The following is a 13,100-nucleotide window of genomic DNA, read 5'->3' as shown; positions in this document are numbered from 1 at the left end:
GTTTTCAAGTACATAGAAGGCTGTTACAAGGAGGAGGGAGAAAAACTGTGCTCGTTAACCTCTGAGGACAGGACAAAAAGCAATAGACTTGAATTGCAGTCAGGATAGTTAACATTGGACATTAGGAAAAAATTCCTGTCAGAGTAGTTAAGCACTGGAACAAATTACTTTGGGTGGCTGTGGAATCTCCATCACTGGAGGTTTCAAGAACAGGTTAGACAAACACTTACAGGAATGGTCTAGTTACACTGCCTACCAAGCAGGGGTGAAGTGAGGGTAAAATCTGGGGGTGCTCAGATTGTACAGCAACAAGGAGCTAGGTAAATAACTAAACAGAGCAGCATCACTCACTTCAAGCTGCAGCTACCTACCTGGAACACCTTCTTGCAGTCAGTGACCATGTGGGAGAGCCCTTGGGTGGCAGCCATGTTTTCATTCAGGTCCTTCTGGTCAGGCTTTCCCATGGTGCCTCTCTTCTGAATCATCCTGCCCAAGAGAATGCAGACTAGTGAGACCCAGCAGAGGGAGTGATGGGCTGCAAGAGAGCTGAGAGATGCGGCTCAGCCAGAGGCACCCACTAGCAAGGGAGGAATCCCTATACCAGCGATTCTCAAACTTTTGGGCTCCGGAGCCCTTTACATGTGTAAAAATTTATGCGGCGCCCCAACAGTCCACTGATTGTATGTGTTGTACCTATTGATGTTTCCAGTTTGTCAACCTTGCGGAGCCCCTGGAGAGGTCTTGCGGAGCCCTGGAGCTCCACAGAGCACAGTTTGAGAAACACTGCCCTATGCTGTACTGATTGAAAAGATGGAGCCCTAAAGAAAGTCCTGCTGACACCCTGTGGTGAAACAGCAGTACTGCAGCTTCCTGATCATACCACTGTTCACAGAGCTGGGCTGGAAATAGACTCCTTCCCCTCCTGCGCTCCTGTTGGCAACCTCCCGTTCACCGGGGACTGCATGTGATTGTACTGCCATCACAGCAATTATTCTGTCCTGTGTTTTACCATCTTACAGTACAGGAGGAAGACTGGGCTGGAACCTCCTTGAGGCCCAACCAGGCCTTACATCACTAGGCCTCTGGGCCCACGGACGGCTGGTCTCTGATAGTGCAGCAACCCCTGCACTATGGCTCCAGCAGCACATGGGCTTGAGAGTTATGACCCATTGGGAATGGAAGCCCTTTTTCCCCTTCATCCAACCCAGCCTCCGTGTTACTGACAAGTTTTAACTCAGTCAGCTGGAGTATCCACCAAGCCATGTCTCCAATACGAAAGTCAGAGAGAGGAGTCAGTGAGGAGAGCACTGGGACTCTGAAAGCCATATTACCTGGGTGAGGTGCTCTCCTTCTTGGACACGTTGAGGTGGAAGATGGATGGGGCAAGACACACTGCCAGGTTCCCAGATGTCATCTGGTTCTCCTCAGCTGAAGCAATGTCACTCAGGAAGTACAGCAGTGTCTGCAGCACCTCCCGGTTCTCATCTGGCATCAGGACGACCGCTGCCTGGACAGCTTGCAGCCTCTGCTCTTTTGGGACAACTGAATGCAAAAAGAAGGGGCCTGTGGTGAGCCAGGCTCAGGGATCCTACTTTAAGGGTTCCTCTAGACTTGGCTGAATGGACCAACAGTACTTGCTCTTCTCATACTGAAGCTGCTGCCCAGTTAAAGGGCCCCAGACCACTTCCAGACACTCAGGCTACATCTAGACTACATGGCTCTGTCAATGGAGCCACGTAAAATAGTTTATTGTACTATTTCACAAGGCATACCGGAGCAGTCGACAAAGGCTTCCTTTGTTGACTGCGCTGCGTCTAGACTTCTGCGCTGTGCCAGATCAGCTGATCGTCAGCACAGCGTGGCGGCCATTTTTATTTTAATGAAGCAGGGATTATTTAAACCCCCGCTTCTTTGACTATGCTGAATAAACTATTTTAGATGGCTCTGTCAACAGAGCCATGTAGTCTAGACATAGCCTCACTGTGGAAACAGAAACGTTAAATTGCATTTTATCAGCTCATTGAGTAGTTAATGGAATTTCCTTCGACTAATCGAGTAGTCGAAAAGAGTGGAAACTGCAGAGCCACCGTGGGGTTAGCTCCTGGCCCCCCACTATGCCTATGCCTCCCCACGGAGATGGTGCTGTGGGGAACCGGCTTTTAAACAAGCTCCCCTCAGCACTGGCTCCTGTTCTCCCTCCCCCTTGCTGCCTCTTTCTGATCAAGGCAGCAAAGTGGGAGGGGAGGGAAGCAACTAGTCGGGTCACTACTCGACTAATAAGCATATGCTTATCGGGTAGTTGACTAGTCGCTTACATCCCTATGTGGGAAGCTGGTCACAGCAACATGTGTTCATCGGTCATTTCACAGCAAACATTTCCCCTGGTGACACTGCTTCCCTAGAAGCCTGTTCAGAGGGTCTGGAATTGAGTCTCTAATTCTATAGCCCACACATTCCTTGGGAGTAGCTCTGGGTCACAACTAAGAGCTGCATAGGCACATGCAACAACGCCATGCTCTGAAGCATCCCTCACTGCTCGGCTCTGGCTCTGCTTCCTGATTACAAACCTGTGCTGGATCACAGTCAGCTTTACTCTACTGCAGATGGCAGAATATTTGCAATGGGGTGAGGCAATAAAAGTGGGAAATCCCCCGGGAAGCAGAGGTGGGATAAGGTGAAGGAGTGTGGAGCCAACGAATCTGCCCTTTACCTCACAGAATGCCTCTCCCTTCTCCATCTCCCCCATTTTTCAGACAGACTCCTCTTCTCAACTCCCATGGGTGGGCTCCTAGGCCCTTGATTTTCCTCCCACACCAGGCAGACAGTCAGGGGCCAGCTTGTCCTGAACTACTCCTCCTACTGCTTTCACCCAACTTCCTGCTGAGCTTGGACGTGCTCTGAGCCCTGAGGCCAGGCCTACCTCTGGTCCCAGGTGCCTCTCCCAGGGGCCCATGGTGGCACTTACACTGATAAATCTGCAGGAAGGTGTCAGTGAGCTTGCTGGTGAAAATGGGCTCTGGCAGGTCCCGGAAATACTGCTTCAGCAGGTCAGCCACGTCGTAGGCTGACTGCCCTTCATAGTTCACGTTCTCGGGGGAGGCTTCGTTCATGTGCCTCAGCGCCTGGATCCGAGACTTCACCCCGGACTTCCGGAAAATGCCAACCTGCCCAGGAGAAGTGCAGCATCCAACATAATCAGCCTAGGCAGCCCTGAGGTCCAGCCAGGGCAACAGAGTAATCAGCTCCGTCCAAGACAGGTGCCGACAGCCATCATCTCAGCCTCTGCCACCCAATGAGAAGTCAAGACAACCAGCTCAAGGGAGCTTCAGTGGTGCCCATGAGGCGATGCCTTCCCAACAAGTATGGGTTCCCCGCATCCCGGGAAGACCCGGAGGAAGGGAAGGATGAGGAGGCAACAATGCCTGAGAGGCAGGATCTCAAGTCACCGACTAGGAAAAGTGTCCTGGGCTCTGTTCCCCACTAAAAACAAGAATGGTGTTGCCCTTCCTGAGATGCTCATTGCTGTGTGGGGGCTGGGCCAGACCCCCAGGGAGGTGTCCAGTTCAGCAGGCAGAGACTGGGATGACACAGGAACACATCCCTGATTACTGCAGTGCCCTAACGCTCATCAGCACTTTGCTAGCCTAGTGAACATGTGCTCAGGCCTGCCCAACTTCAAGTGTCCCCTCAGTGACAAGTGCATACCCCCAGTAAATGGTGCTGTGGGAGTGGTACCAGCAAAGCTTGACACTGGTTTCTTAAAGAAAGAGCCCTCTTCCTGGCCTGTGGAGAGGGCTGCAGGCCAGGGAGCTACACTGGGACTGTGGGCAAAGGCAATGAAACTGTACGGTTCTAACACTGCAGTAGGCTCCTATGGCAAACAGCTCTGCATCTCCCTCTCAAGACAACTGGAATGCATAGGAGCCACTGCCCATAGAATTAAGCCAGTAGGGTCAAAGTGAGTGGTTGCCTCCTTTGCTCATGCCTGCTGACAGAAACAAAGAGTTCCCCAGCATGTGAACACAGGATCACCATGGCTGCATCTACTGCAGGGCTTTGGCCATGCGGGGAGCTCCCAGCTGGCTGACACAGATTAAATGAGGGGCGACTGAGAAGCGGACAAGTGAATGGGTGTTCAGCGCTGTACTGCAGAAGGCTGGTCCTCACCTGATCCAGGCACTGGCTGCGGATGTAACGCATCGCCTGCTGGATGCTCTGCGGCAGAGGCTGCCCTGTCCTCTGCACATTGATGATTGGCGGGACCCCAAAAACCATTTTGTCCCGGTAGTCGGGAGCTTTGCTCCTCTTCATGAATTTGGGGACAGTCCTGTGAGAATCGGAGAGAATGGGACAGAGGGAAGACAGGCCAGTCAGAACAGCATCCATTTGCCCTGGACAGAAGCTTCCAGCAGCAAGCAGAAGGTGAGTTGGGGGGGACACATGTGCATACTGTATGCACACAATGTGCATGCACGCCTCATATGAATGGATGCACACATGCAAAATGCACACACCCCAGTGTGCTTGCACACGCATGCTTCTATACCATATGCACACAGGCATGCATGCATGCACATGAATACATACACGAGCTCACATACAGGCAATTCCATTTTGTATTGATACTCTCAGGCACAATAGAATCCCTTCTTCAATCCCAAAGCGATTCACAAACAAAATCCATTCAGCGCTGCCGAAATCAAATGCAGTAATTTCTGGGGTGGAAGGCAGCAGCCAGGGGAACTGCCTACCGCAAACACACAGGGAGCCCACGCAATGTTTCATGTCCATGCAGAACAAAGAGGGCTTCTACCTCCATCACCTGACACACACGTGGGACTCACTATCTGCCACAGGATGAAAGGCTGAGTCAACCCTGCTGGGATCTGAAGCTCTGGATTCAGGGATCTCATTCTTGGCCCCATTCAACCATCCCCTTCAGCTTCCCTTCCCCACTCCTGTTTGTCCCCCGCTCACCATGCCCAGGCTTGCTTGTTTGGCACTGAGTGCTTCTCCATGATGGCGGTGAGGCGAAGCAGTGAGCACTTCTGCAGCAGGTTGAGCTGAGCAGAAGACTGGCGGTTGATCTCCAAGGAGGCGGAGTTCAAGCTGGGACGATGGGAGTTCTGGAAACTGTGCCAGCGTAGCTTCCTGCAGAGGGCAGCCGGGTGAGGGAGAAAAAGGTCACACCACTTCCCCGGGGGAGGAAAATACCTGCTTCCTGTGCTGCCAACGCTCCTGGGAGCGGAGCAGGTGTCCAGCAATGGGCCAGCAGGAGGAGCATCCTCCTCCTGCAGGGACTGGGATATGAACTGCCTCAGTCCACGGGAGGGCTGGTCCATTACAGTGTCCAAAACAGCCCTTCCATACAACAGGAACACAGCAGGGGCATTCCCATGGAGAACCCCCATGCCGCAGGGCCTAGACTCTACTATCTTGCTATCCTGCCAGGTATTTACATCACAGCCCTCCCAAGGGTACCAGTATGCAGGAGAGAGACACGCAAGTGTGCACATCTTTCACAGAACACGACGTTTGCTTTGGGTGGGATAACGGGAAACAACATTCCAGTTTGGCCCTGCATCTTCCCAGAGAGCTGTGAAACAAGGATGACATTCCCCCCTCCCCCGCCGTTTGGCAGAATGAAGGCAACCAAAAACCCTCACCGACTTTCTGCAGGGAGCTTGCTGACAAGCTCTGACCCAGCTGCACTTTCCCAAGCCCATGGTGTTCTGAAAGGCCCCTGAACACCCTTCACTGCACTGGGGTAAATCTCCAAATACAAGGGGTGTGAGTGACTTTCCCTGCTGACTTTGGTCAGGTCTAAAACCCACTCAGCAACCACCTACCAGCAGAGGAGTTACATTCCACTATCTAACCATGCAGGCACTAGTTGACTTAGGGCAACCAGGAAGCTGAGGTGATACCAGAGCTTTTCAGAGGGACCTTCATACCAGGTGAACCACTCCACTTTACCCTATTTAAGAGCAAGTCCATGGACAGTAACCTCCTGACTGCATAGTATTTTAGGTCAAAGTGACAAAGCACGTCTGGTGGGGTGGAACCGGGCGTGCACGTGACAACTGAAATTGCCGATATGAAGGTTGCTTCCAAACTGGCAGTAGCAAAGGGCAGATGAGCATGCTGGTGCCTTCTGAATGCTCTTAGTGCTTGCCTCAGGCCGCTAGAGGGCACCAGAGACTCAAGCAAGTTCACCAGCTGCCCTTAGGAACCCAAAGTAAGTCCCACACAGTGGCTCCTTAAGCAACTGCTTCTGAACAAGGTGGCCATTCCTTCCATGCTGGCAGTCACAGTGTCCGCCCCTATGCCAATACCAGCCTGCTGCCTGTGGGGCCAATATCACAATGACATTCCCTCCTCTCCGGAGTGCTGGTGGCTATGGGGAACTGCACAATAAGCAACTGTCAGGGTTCATGCAGGAGAGGATGTTAGATCCAGGACCAAAGGGGTCTCTCAGAAACAGCAGAGCCCTCACACTCTTCTCTAGTGGCCTCTCATGACTGACCTACGTAAAAGCGGTGCTGAGGCATTGGATGGGACTCGCTTCCTACTTTGGGAAAGACTGGAATGCAAACTAAGCAGAAGTCTGAGAGTATCCTCCCAAGGAAAAGCCTTGCAGTGCACTCAAGGCCAGCGGGTTGCACATGGGGAAGTCCGCCCCCAGACTAAGCTCTTCACTTGACACCCACTGTTATAAGGATGCTGACCTGCCAGCAATAGGCATGTCTGAGGGGAGTCAGCGATGCATCCAACCCACCTACCTGCAAGGTCTAGTGAGGGACGCTCCCACACCGGAATCCCTGCGCTCTCGCACCTCAATCTCTTCTCCCTCATTCAAGGAGTTGCCCGTGCTGTCGAAATCGCTGGCGGAGGTGCCCACATCGGACATGGACTGCTCTTCAAAGTTCAGGTTGGAGGGGAAGGTGGGTTCCCCTCCCGAGTCCGTCTCCTGTTCCTCTTCTCCATCTCCCTCTCCATCCAGATCGGGGCTGAGCGCCTTAGACCAGAGCTCCACCTTTCGCTGCAGCCCCCAGACATCCTGCAAGATGTCATCAAGGTTTTTGTAGATCACCTCCCCATCCATGCTGAAGAGATCTTCGCTGCTCCCAAACTCGGGCATGTTGTCGTACATGCTCGTCTGGCTACCCACGGAGCTGCATGACCCCCTCCTCTGCCGGCACACAAAACCTTGAGGGGAAGAGTCTTCCAGGCTGCTGCTGCTGCCCCCCAGGTTACACCCTGAAAGCCCCACTGTTTTGTTCCCAGGTTTCCAGTGGGCCAAAGGGCTGCCATCGAGAGGACACAAGCTTTCGATGGAGAGAGATTTAGGGAAAGTCCCTGGCTTGTGGTCCCCAGGGAGGTGTATCAGGCAGTTGCCCTTGTACACATGCCCATAGCCCAGTTCTCCAGCAGCCCAACTGGTGCTATTTTTCAGGGCCGTTTCATAATCCTCCAGATAGACCCCACTGCGTCTTAATTCAGAGCCCGGTTTCCTCTCACCCGAGTCTGACGTGCGATTAGTCTTATATCCCATAGAGAGAAAGTGTTTGTTGCCATGGAAAGAGGAGGACATTCCTCTTTTAGGAGAGATGGTTGTGGCAGCAGTAAGGTGCCCATTGGCCTTTGCAGAATGAAGCCCTGGTTTGGTCACTGTTCTGCCACTGATGGCATCCTTTGCTTTGGAGTCAGATTTCTCTTTGTCCTTCCTTCTGAGAGATTCTATCCTTTTTAGGAAGCTGCGGGATCTCCACCTCTTGGACTTTTCCTTAGCACTCCCACTCTGGGTTGGGGACTGGTCTGCCAAGCAATGGTCATTCAAGCTTTGGCTGGATTTGGTGATATTTGGAGAATCCCGGCTAGGTGACACATCAGGCGGGGTGACCACAGTGCCAATTGTGCCACCAGTGCTGGTATTGCTGTGGAGAGAAGTAGCTTCCAGATTAGCACTGAGGTCTGTAAGGATGCTCTCATGGCTGGATGTCTGCCGCATGGTGGAGTTCAGCATCTCTGGACTGCGGGAGAGAAAGTCAACAGAGCCAATTCTGGACCACCTTTTGCTGTCCCTCTGGAAGGCCCATCGGTCGCTGATGGCACAAAGATCTTCTTCCTCTGAGTCTTCATTCTAAACCAAGAGTAAGGATCACAGAGTGAGACACAATCAGCTGGGTCTTCTAGTCTGATCAAGTTTTGCATGGCTACTCACCAAGCACCCACCTAAAGTTGGGAGAATTTACAGTTGTATAACCACATCTTCTCTGGATGGGGACCCGTGTTATGTACAATACACTTTAAGACACCCAGTAAGCACTCTCCATCTCCTATGCAATTACTTTTCATAGCAGAGGGATCAAAAAACCTTTAAGTCTCAATTTTTCCATTCTCTAGCACAGATGCTCTTGAGTGCTTCGTCCATGCTAGTTCTAAATATTTCATAGTGTGGATGCAACCAGTCCCCAGGGTTACAAAGAAGGGGGAAACCATCTTTCCATCCAAACAGACTGCAGAATTTGGCATAGTATCTTGATGCTCTGCCTTTCTCCCTCCTGCCAGGACTCACTGGCAAGGCATCTCAGCAGAAGCACACCATACGGTTGTAGATTAAAAAGCGCTGTCATTTCCACCCAGCCAATCCCAGAGTCTTTACACTTAGAACAAAGGGTTCCTTGCCACACAATGGAATGAGTCCTACAAAGGACAGCCTGCCCTGAGTCCATTGTAACTGACCCAAAGCATGTGGGATAGATGGAAGCTGCTGTTTTCTTGATACACTTGCTGGTATGCAAAGGGTCTCTGGGGTCACAAATCAGGTGATGGGATAGAACAGCTCATGGCCTTGACAAGCCAGCATATAAATCAGAGATCAGAAGACGCTTGTCTTCTAGTGCCCCCAGCAGTTGTTACAGAATCTAAGTTTTCACTTCAAACTGGGGTGTGTGCCTGTGTTCCCTGTAAGCTTAGCACTTGTGCAGCCACTCAGGAGAGATTCGAATGCCATCCAACTGACTAGCAGAGTACCCACAGCTAGGGTTTTGGTTTCTACTGCTGGTGCACATCTAAACATGTCTTGGCGCACACAAAAAAGCTTATTCTGCACACGGATAGAAAAAATCGGCACAAGATGTAAGAGATTAAAGGGAACACTGGAGAACAGAGTGCATTCTGGTGGAGGGCAGGGTGTGAGAAGTTGCTCTTCCTTCAGGAGAGCAGTAGCTACTGGCTGGGCACACAGCTCTGAAGACAGTGCCACCACCAGCAGCTGTGAAGAAGTAACTAAGGCAATGCCATGCCATGCCATCCTTATTTCTGCACGGAAGCTGGCAGCAACACTGCCTTCAGGGCTGAATGCCCAGCCAGCAGCTGCCGCTGTTGGTTCTGACTTCAGAACTGGGCAACCGGGATAGAGGAGGCGTAAACTTGGACACAAAGAAGGGAGGTACAATCAAGAAAGTTTGAGAACCACTTGTCCAAGAAGAGTTTCCTATAGTAAGGAGCACTTTCATTAGAGCCACCACTAGAAAGCACTCAGAACACCATGGGTATATATCCCCACACTGAAGTGACCAAGCACACAAATGTACACTACAGTAGAAAAATTAAAGCAATTTAGTGTAAGACCTGGTCTAAAAATAGGGAGAAAACAGGCCAAAATGTTTTAACTGTTTCCTGCCAAAAGCCAACATTCACAATTGTTTTTAGCAAAACTATTATCTAAGCGATAACAACAGCTACTACCGAGCAATCACAAAGCTTTGGTGGTGAGGTGAGGTATGTTAGGAGTTAATAAGTAGCAGTGTCTTCCGAAGAGGGAGTGTAAGGGCAATCAGGGTACGCATACAAAACATCATTATTTCAAAATAAGTTAGTCCGTGTCTACACACCAGGCAGTTATTTTGACATATCAAAATACTGTCAAGCTGAGGACTTCTTACTCCAACTCCTGCAACCCTTATTGTACAAGTAAAGGGAGTCAGAGGAAGAGTGATCTATATAGAAGTAAGTGCTGTACAGATGCTCCAAATTTTGAAATAAGCTATTTCAAAATAAGCTATGCAATTGACATAACTCAATCTGTGTAGCTTATTTTGAGTTAAGCCCTGCTGTGTAGACGCACCCTCAGCTGCTATCAAAACCTGTATTGGGATTACAGTTTTGGGGACAGCCATGACATTTTTCCCAGCCCACATCCTGATTTCTTGATCTGATAAATCACACAACATTTTTACTAATTCAGTTAGATTTATCCCTAAATGCTATTGTCCAAGTGACAATCTCCTCTATCTATGGCATTTCTACTTTTAATGTAGCTACCCTCACAGCTTGGGCACTCAGTGAAGCTGGCACAAACAGCTTGAAGCCATCCACTTGGTCCCAAGCCCCTTTCCACCTCATTTTCTCTCTCTTGTTTGTGTTCTGCAGAACCAGAGATCCGGACACTGGAACAATGTTCCAAAACCATGATCCCTTCCTGCAATTCTGCAGGACAAGTGGGGACCTTTGGCATATTAAGGTGCAGAGCCTGCAGCTGCCACAGAGAGCAGGTGGGAATGGAAAACATGAAACCATAATAAACAATGTTTTAAGAGAAGCATTTTATTGTCTGAGACACATGGGTTAGTTATATTACCCCCTAAGGGAAAGTTCCCCATGGGGTTATGTTTCCTCACTCATTCATTCTGCCAGACATTTGCTCAAGGAAATCCCCTTCTAGTTCATGTTTAACTGCATGGCACTACATTATGGCTGGGCTGGAAGCAGCTGCAATCAGACCCCTACTGATGGTTACCATATGAGATATCTGCAGTAAGTCTCTTGGTGATGGGAGCTCATTTTAAATTAGAGGCCTAAGATCGAATCTGGATGACCCCAAGGAAAGGGCTTGCTGAAGCAGCTTCTCCAATGCTCTGAATGCTTACAATATGGATCTCATAATGTTACAGTGAAACTTGACAAATGGGAACACAAAACTGGCCATGGACAAGCTCAGGCATTCAGCAGAACAAACCAACAAAGGAGAGAGGAGGAAACAGGAAAAAAAAATCAGAATACTTCCTCGGAGAAATCCTCCATCTGGCATCAGGAGTGGGATGACAAAAATAGATATTAATATATGGGAAGCAAAGCAATGCTGGCAGGACCCTAGAGAGCATGGTTTTAAAAGTCAGCCACAACTGCATGTCCCTCGAGATCTGCTAGAGCAGGGCTCTAGATGCTCTCCATGAGTGCACCTGAACTTACTAGAGAGACTAACTTGTCAACAGCCTCCTCTACCTGCAGGGAAGGAGACCGTCTCTGCATTTCCTGGAATCCACCTGCCCCTCTTCTCATATTCACAATCTCAGATCACCTCCTGGAAACTACAGCAATTACTTATGTAGAAAGATACCATTAGGAAAGAATCCATTACAGATTTTTCCAATGTAATTTAGCAGCTGTACTGAGGAGGCTCAGTATAGTACAGGGGTGGGCAATAATTTCTCAAGTGGGAGGAGGGCCACTTCATAAATTTTGGAAGTGGCTGCGGGCCGACCCAGAAGAGGCAGGGTCTCGGACGGAAGGAGTGGGGTTGAGAGCTACCCTACTGGGAGCTTTGTTTGGCATGGGATCCCTCCCCCCCACTTCCAGCCAGTGAAAGGGCTCTAGAGCAGATGGGAGAGTGCTGGGTGCTAGAATCCTCCCAGAGTTGTCTGGGATAGAGGCTTAGAATTCACACAACATGGTTGGCAGCTCCTGGCTCCCACTGCTAGCCTGTTATCTGGAAGCTGCCTGGCAGGCACAAGCCCTTTGAACAGAAGCAGATGAAAGGGCTTGCACCTCACAGGCAATGGGCCAGTGGGACGGAGAGCTGCGAGCCCTTTCAATTGCTTCTGCTTAAAAGGCTTGCGCCTGCTGGGAGGCTGCCAGGCCATGCAGCCACCCAGCAGGCGCCAGCCCTTTAAATAGAAGCAGCTGAAAGGGCTCGTGCATTTCCAGCTCCCTAGCAAAGTGCTAGAGGCGCTGGGAGCTGCGAGCCCTTTTAATGGTTTCTATTTAAAGAGTTCTCGTGTTCCCCGCAGCTGCCAAGCAACACGTTGCCTGACAGGCATGAGGAAGGCACAAGCCTTTTAAATAGAAGCAGCTAGAAGGACTCATAGCTCTGGCACTGCTTGTGCATTGCTAGGGAACCAGAGACACGGGAGCCCTTTCAACTGCTTCTATTAACAGGGCTCACACCTTCGTCAGGGCTGCTAAACTAGGCGCAGGGAAGACGCGAGTCCTTTCAACAGCAGCAGCTGAAAGGGCTCGTGCGTCTCTGGCTCCCAGGCAATGTGCTAGGGGGCGAGGCCTGGAACTGCCTCGCGGGCCGGATCCAGCCCACTGAGAGGCTTTTGCCCACCCCTGTACAGCATGACAAATCATGGAGCACACTCTGGCCCAGGCCTTCCCCCTCAATCCTGCAGCAAGCAAGCAGGGCTCCTAGGTAGCTGTGCTTTTCCTTTATTCAGAGCTAAGCAGGAAGACCCAGGACAGAGCAGAGGAAGGCATCTGAGCTTGGAACGAAACGCCGCTTACCTGAATGAGTGTTGGAACTGTTCATTTTTAAACACAGGCGCTTTGCCCCATCCTTGTGTATGTGTTTTCCCCACAACGCACCGGGGTCTTGTTTATACCCCTGAAAGCTCACCACCTACCTGTTTATGCTGAAAGTGGACTTCCAGCTTCATAGAGGCACATGTGTTCAGTGTCATCAGCCTCCTGCAAACAAACAAGAGACGCTTTTGTCTGGTTTGGTTTTCGGCTTTTGCAGTGGGCTTTTTTCCTTAGTGGCTCTTGGTGCAGCACTGCCACCTGTCACCAAACAGCTGGTGAGAAGTGGCTGCACAGAGCATGAGGCAGGCCCCAAATCATTTCCAGCCAAGTGCAAATTCCCTGTCTGCAGTGCTTATTTGTGCCATAGCTGGGCCAGGATTGAGACCCGGCACCTCTGGGCCTGGTAGCACATGGCCCCGGCACCTCTGGGCTTGCTGCATCAGATATAAATGTAAAAAACCTGTTTGAGCCCGGCACCTCTTTCATTACAGACCAAGCCTTGCCCTGCTGGC

The 13,100-nt window shown here is 50.8% G+C and overlaps 1 protein-coding gene across 16 annotated transcripts in view; it reads right to left on the bottom strand.

Moving 5' to 3' along the window:
* STARD8 (StAR related lipid transfer domain containing 8) overlaps nt 1-13,100 on the bottom strand; it is a 159,234-nt gene that overhangs the window by 8,784 nt on the left and 137,350 nt on the right. For all 16 annotated transcript variants that reach the window (XM_075940810.2, XM_075940809.2, XM_089781627.1 and 13 more), the window contains 7 exons: nt 12,690-12,753; nt 6,783-8,143; nt 4,978-5,151; nt 4,168-4,327; nt 2,966-3,164; nt 1,332-1,542; nt 372-486 (listed from right to left, as the gene is read on the bottom strand). In XM_075940810.2, coding sequence (XP_075796925.2) covers nt 372-486; nt 1,332-1,542; nt 2,966-3,164; nt 4,168-4,327; nt 4,978-5,151; nt 6,783-8,143; nt 12,690-12,753 — 2,284 coding nt within the window. The remainder of the gene's footprint in view (nt 1-371; nt 487-1,331; nt 1,543-2,965; nt 3,165-4,167; nt 4,328-4,977; nt 5,152-6,782; nt 8,144-12,689; nt 12,754-13,100) is intronic.

The sequence above is a fragment of the Pelodiscus sinensis genome, chromosome 13 (assembly GCF_052426305.1).
Source record: "Pelodiscus sinensis isolate ZL-2025 chromosome 13, ASM5242630v1, whole genome shotgun sequence".
NCBI classification, from domain to species: domain Eukaryota; kingdom Metazoa; phylum Chordata; order Testudines; family Trionychidae; genus Pelodiscus; species Pelodiscus sinensis.
Note: the sequence above shows the minus strand (reverse complement) of the source record. Positions and strands in the feature narration are given on the sequence as shown.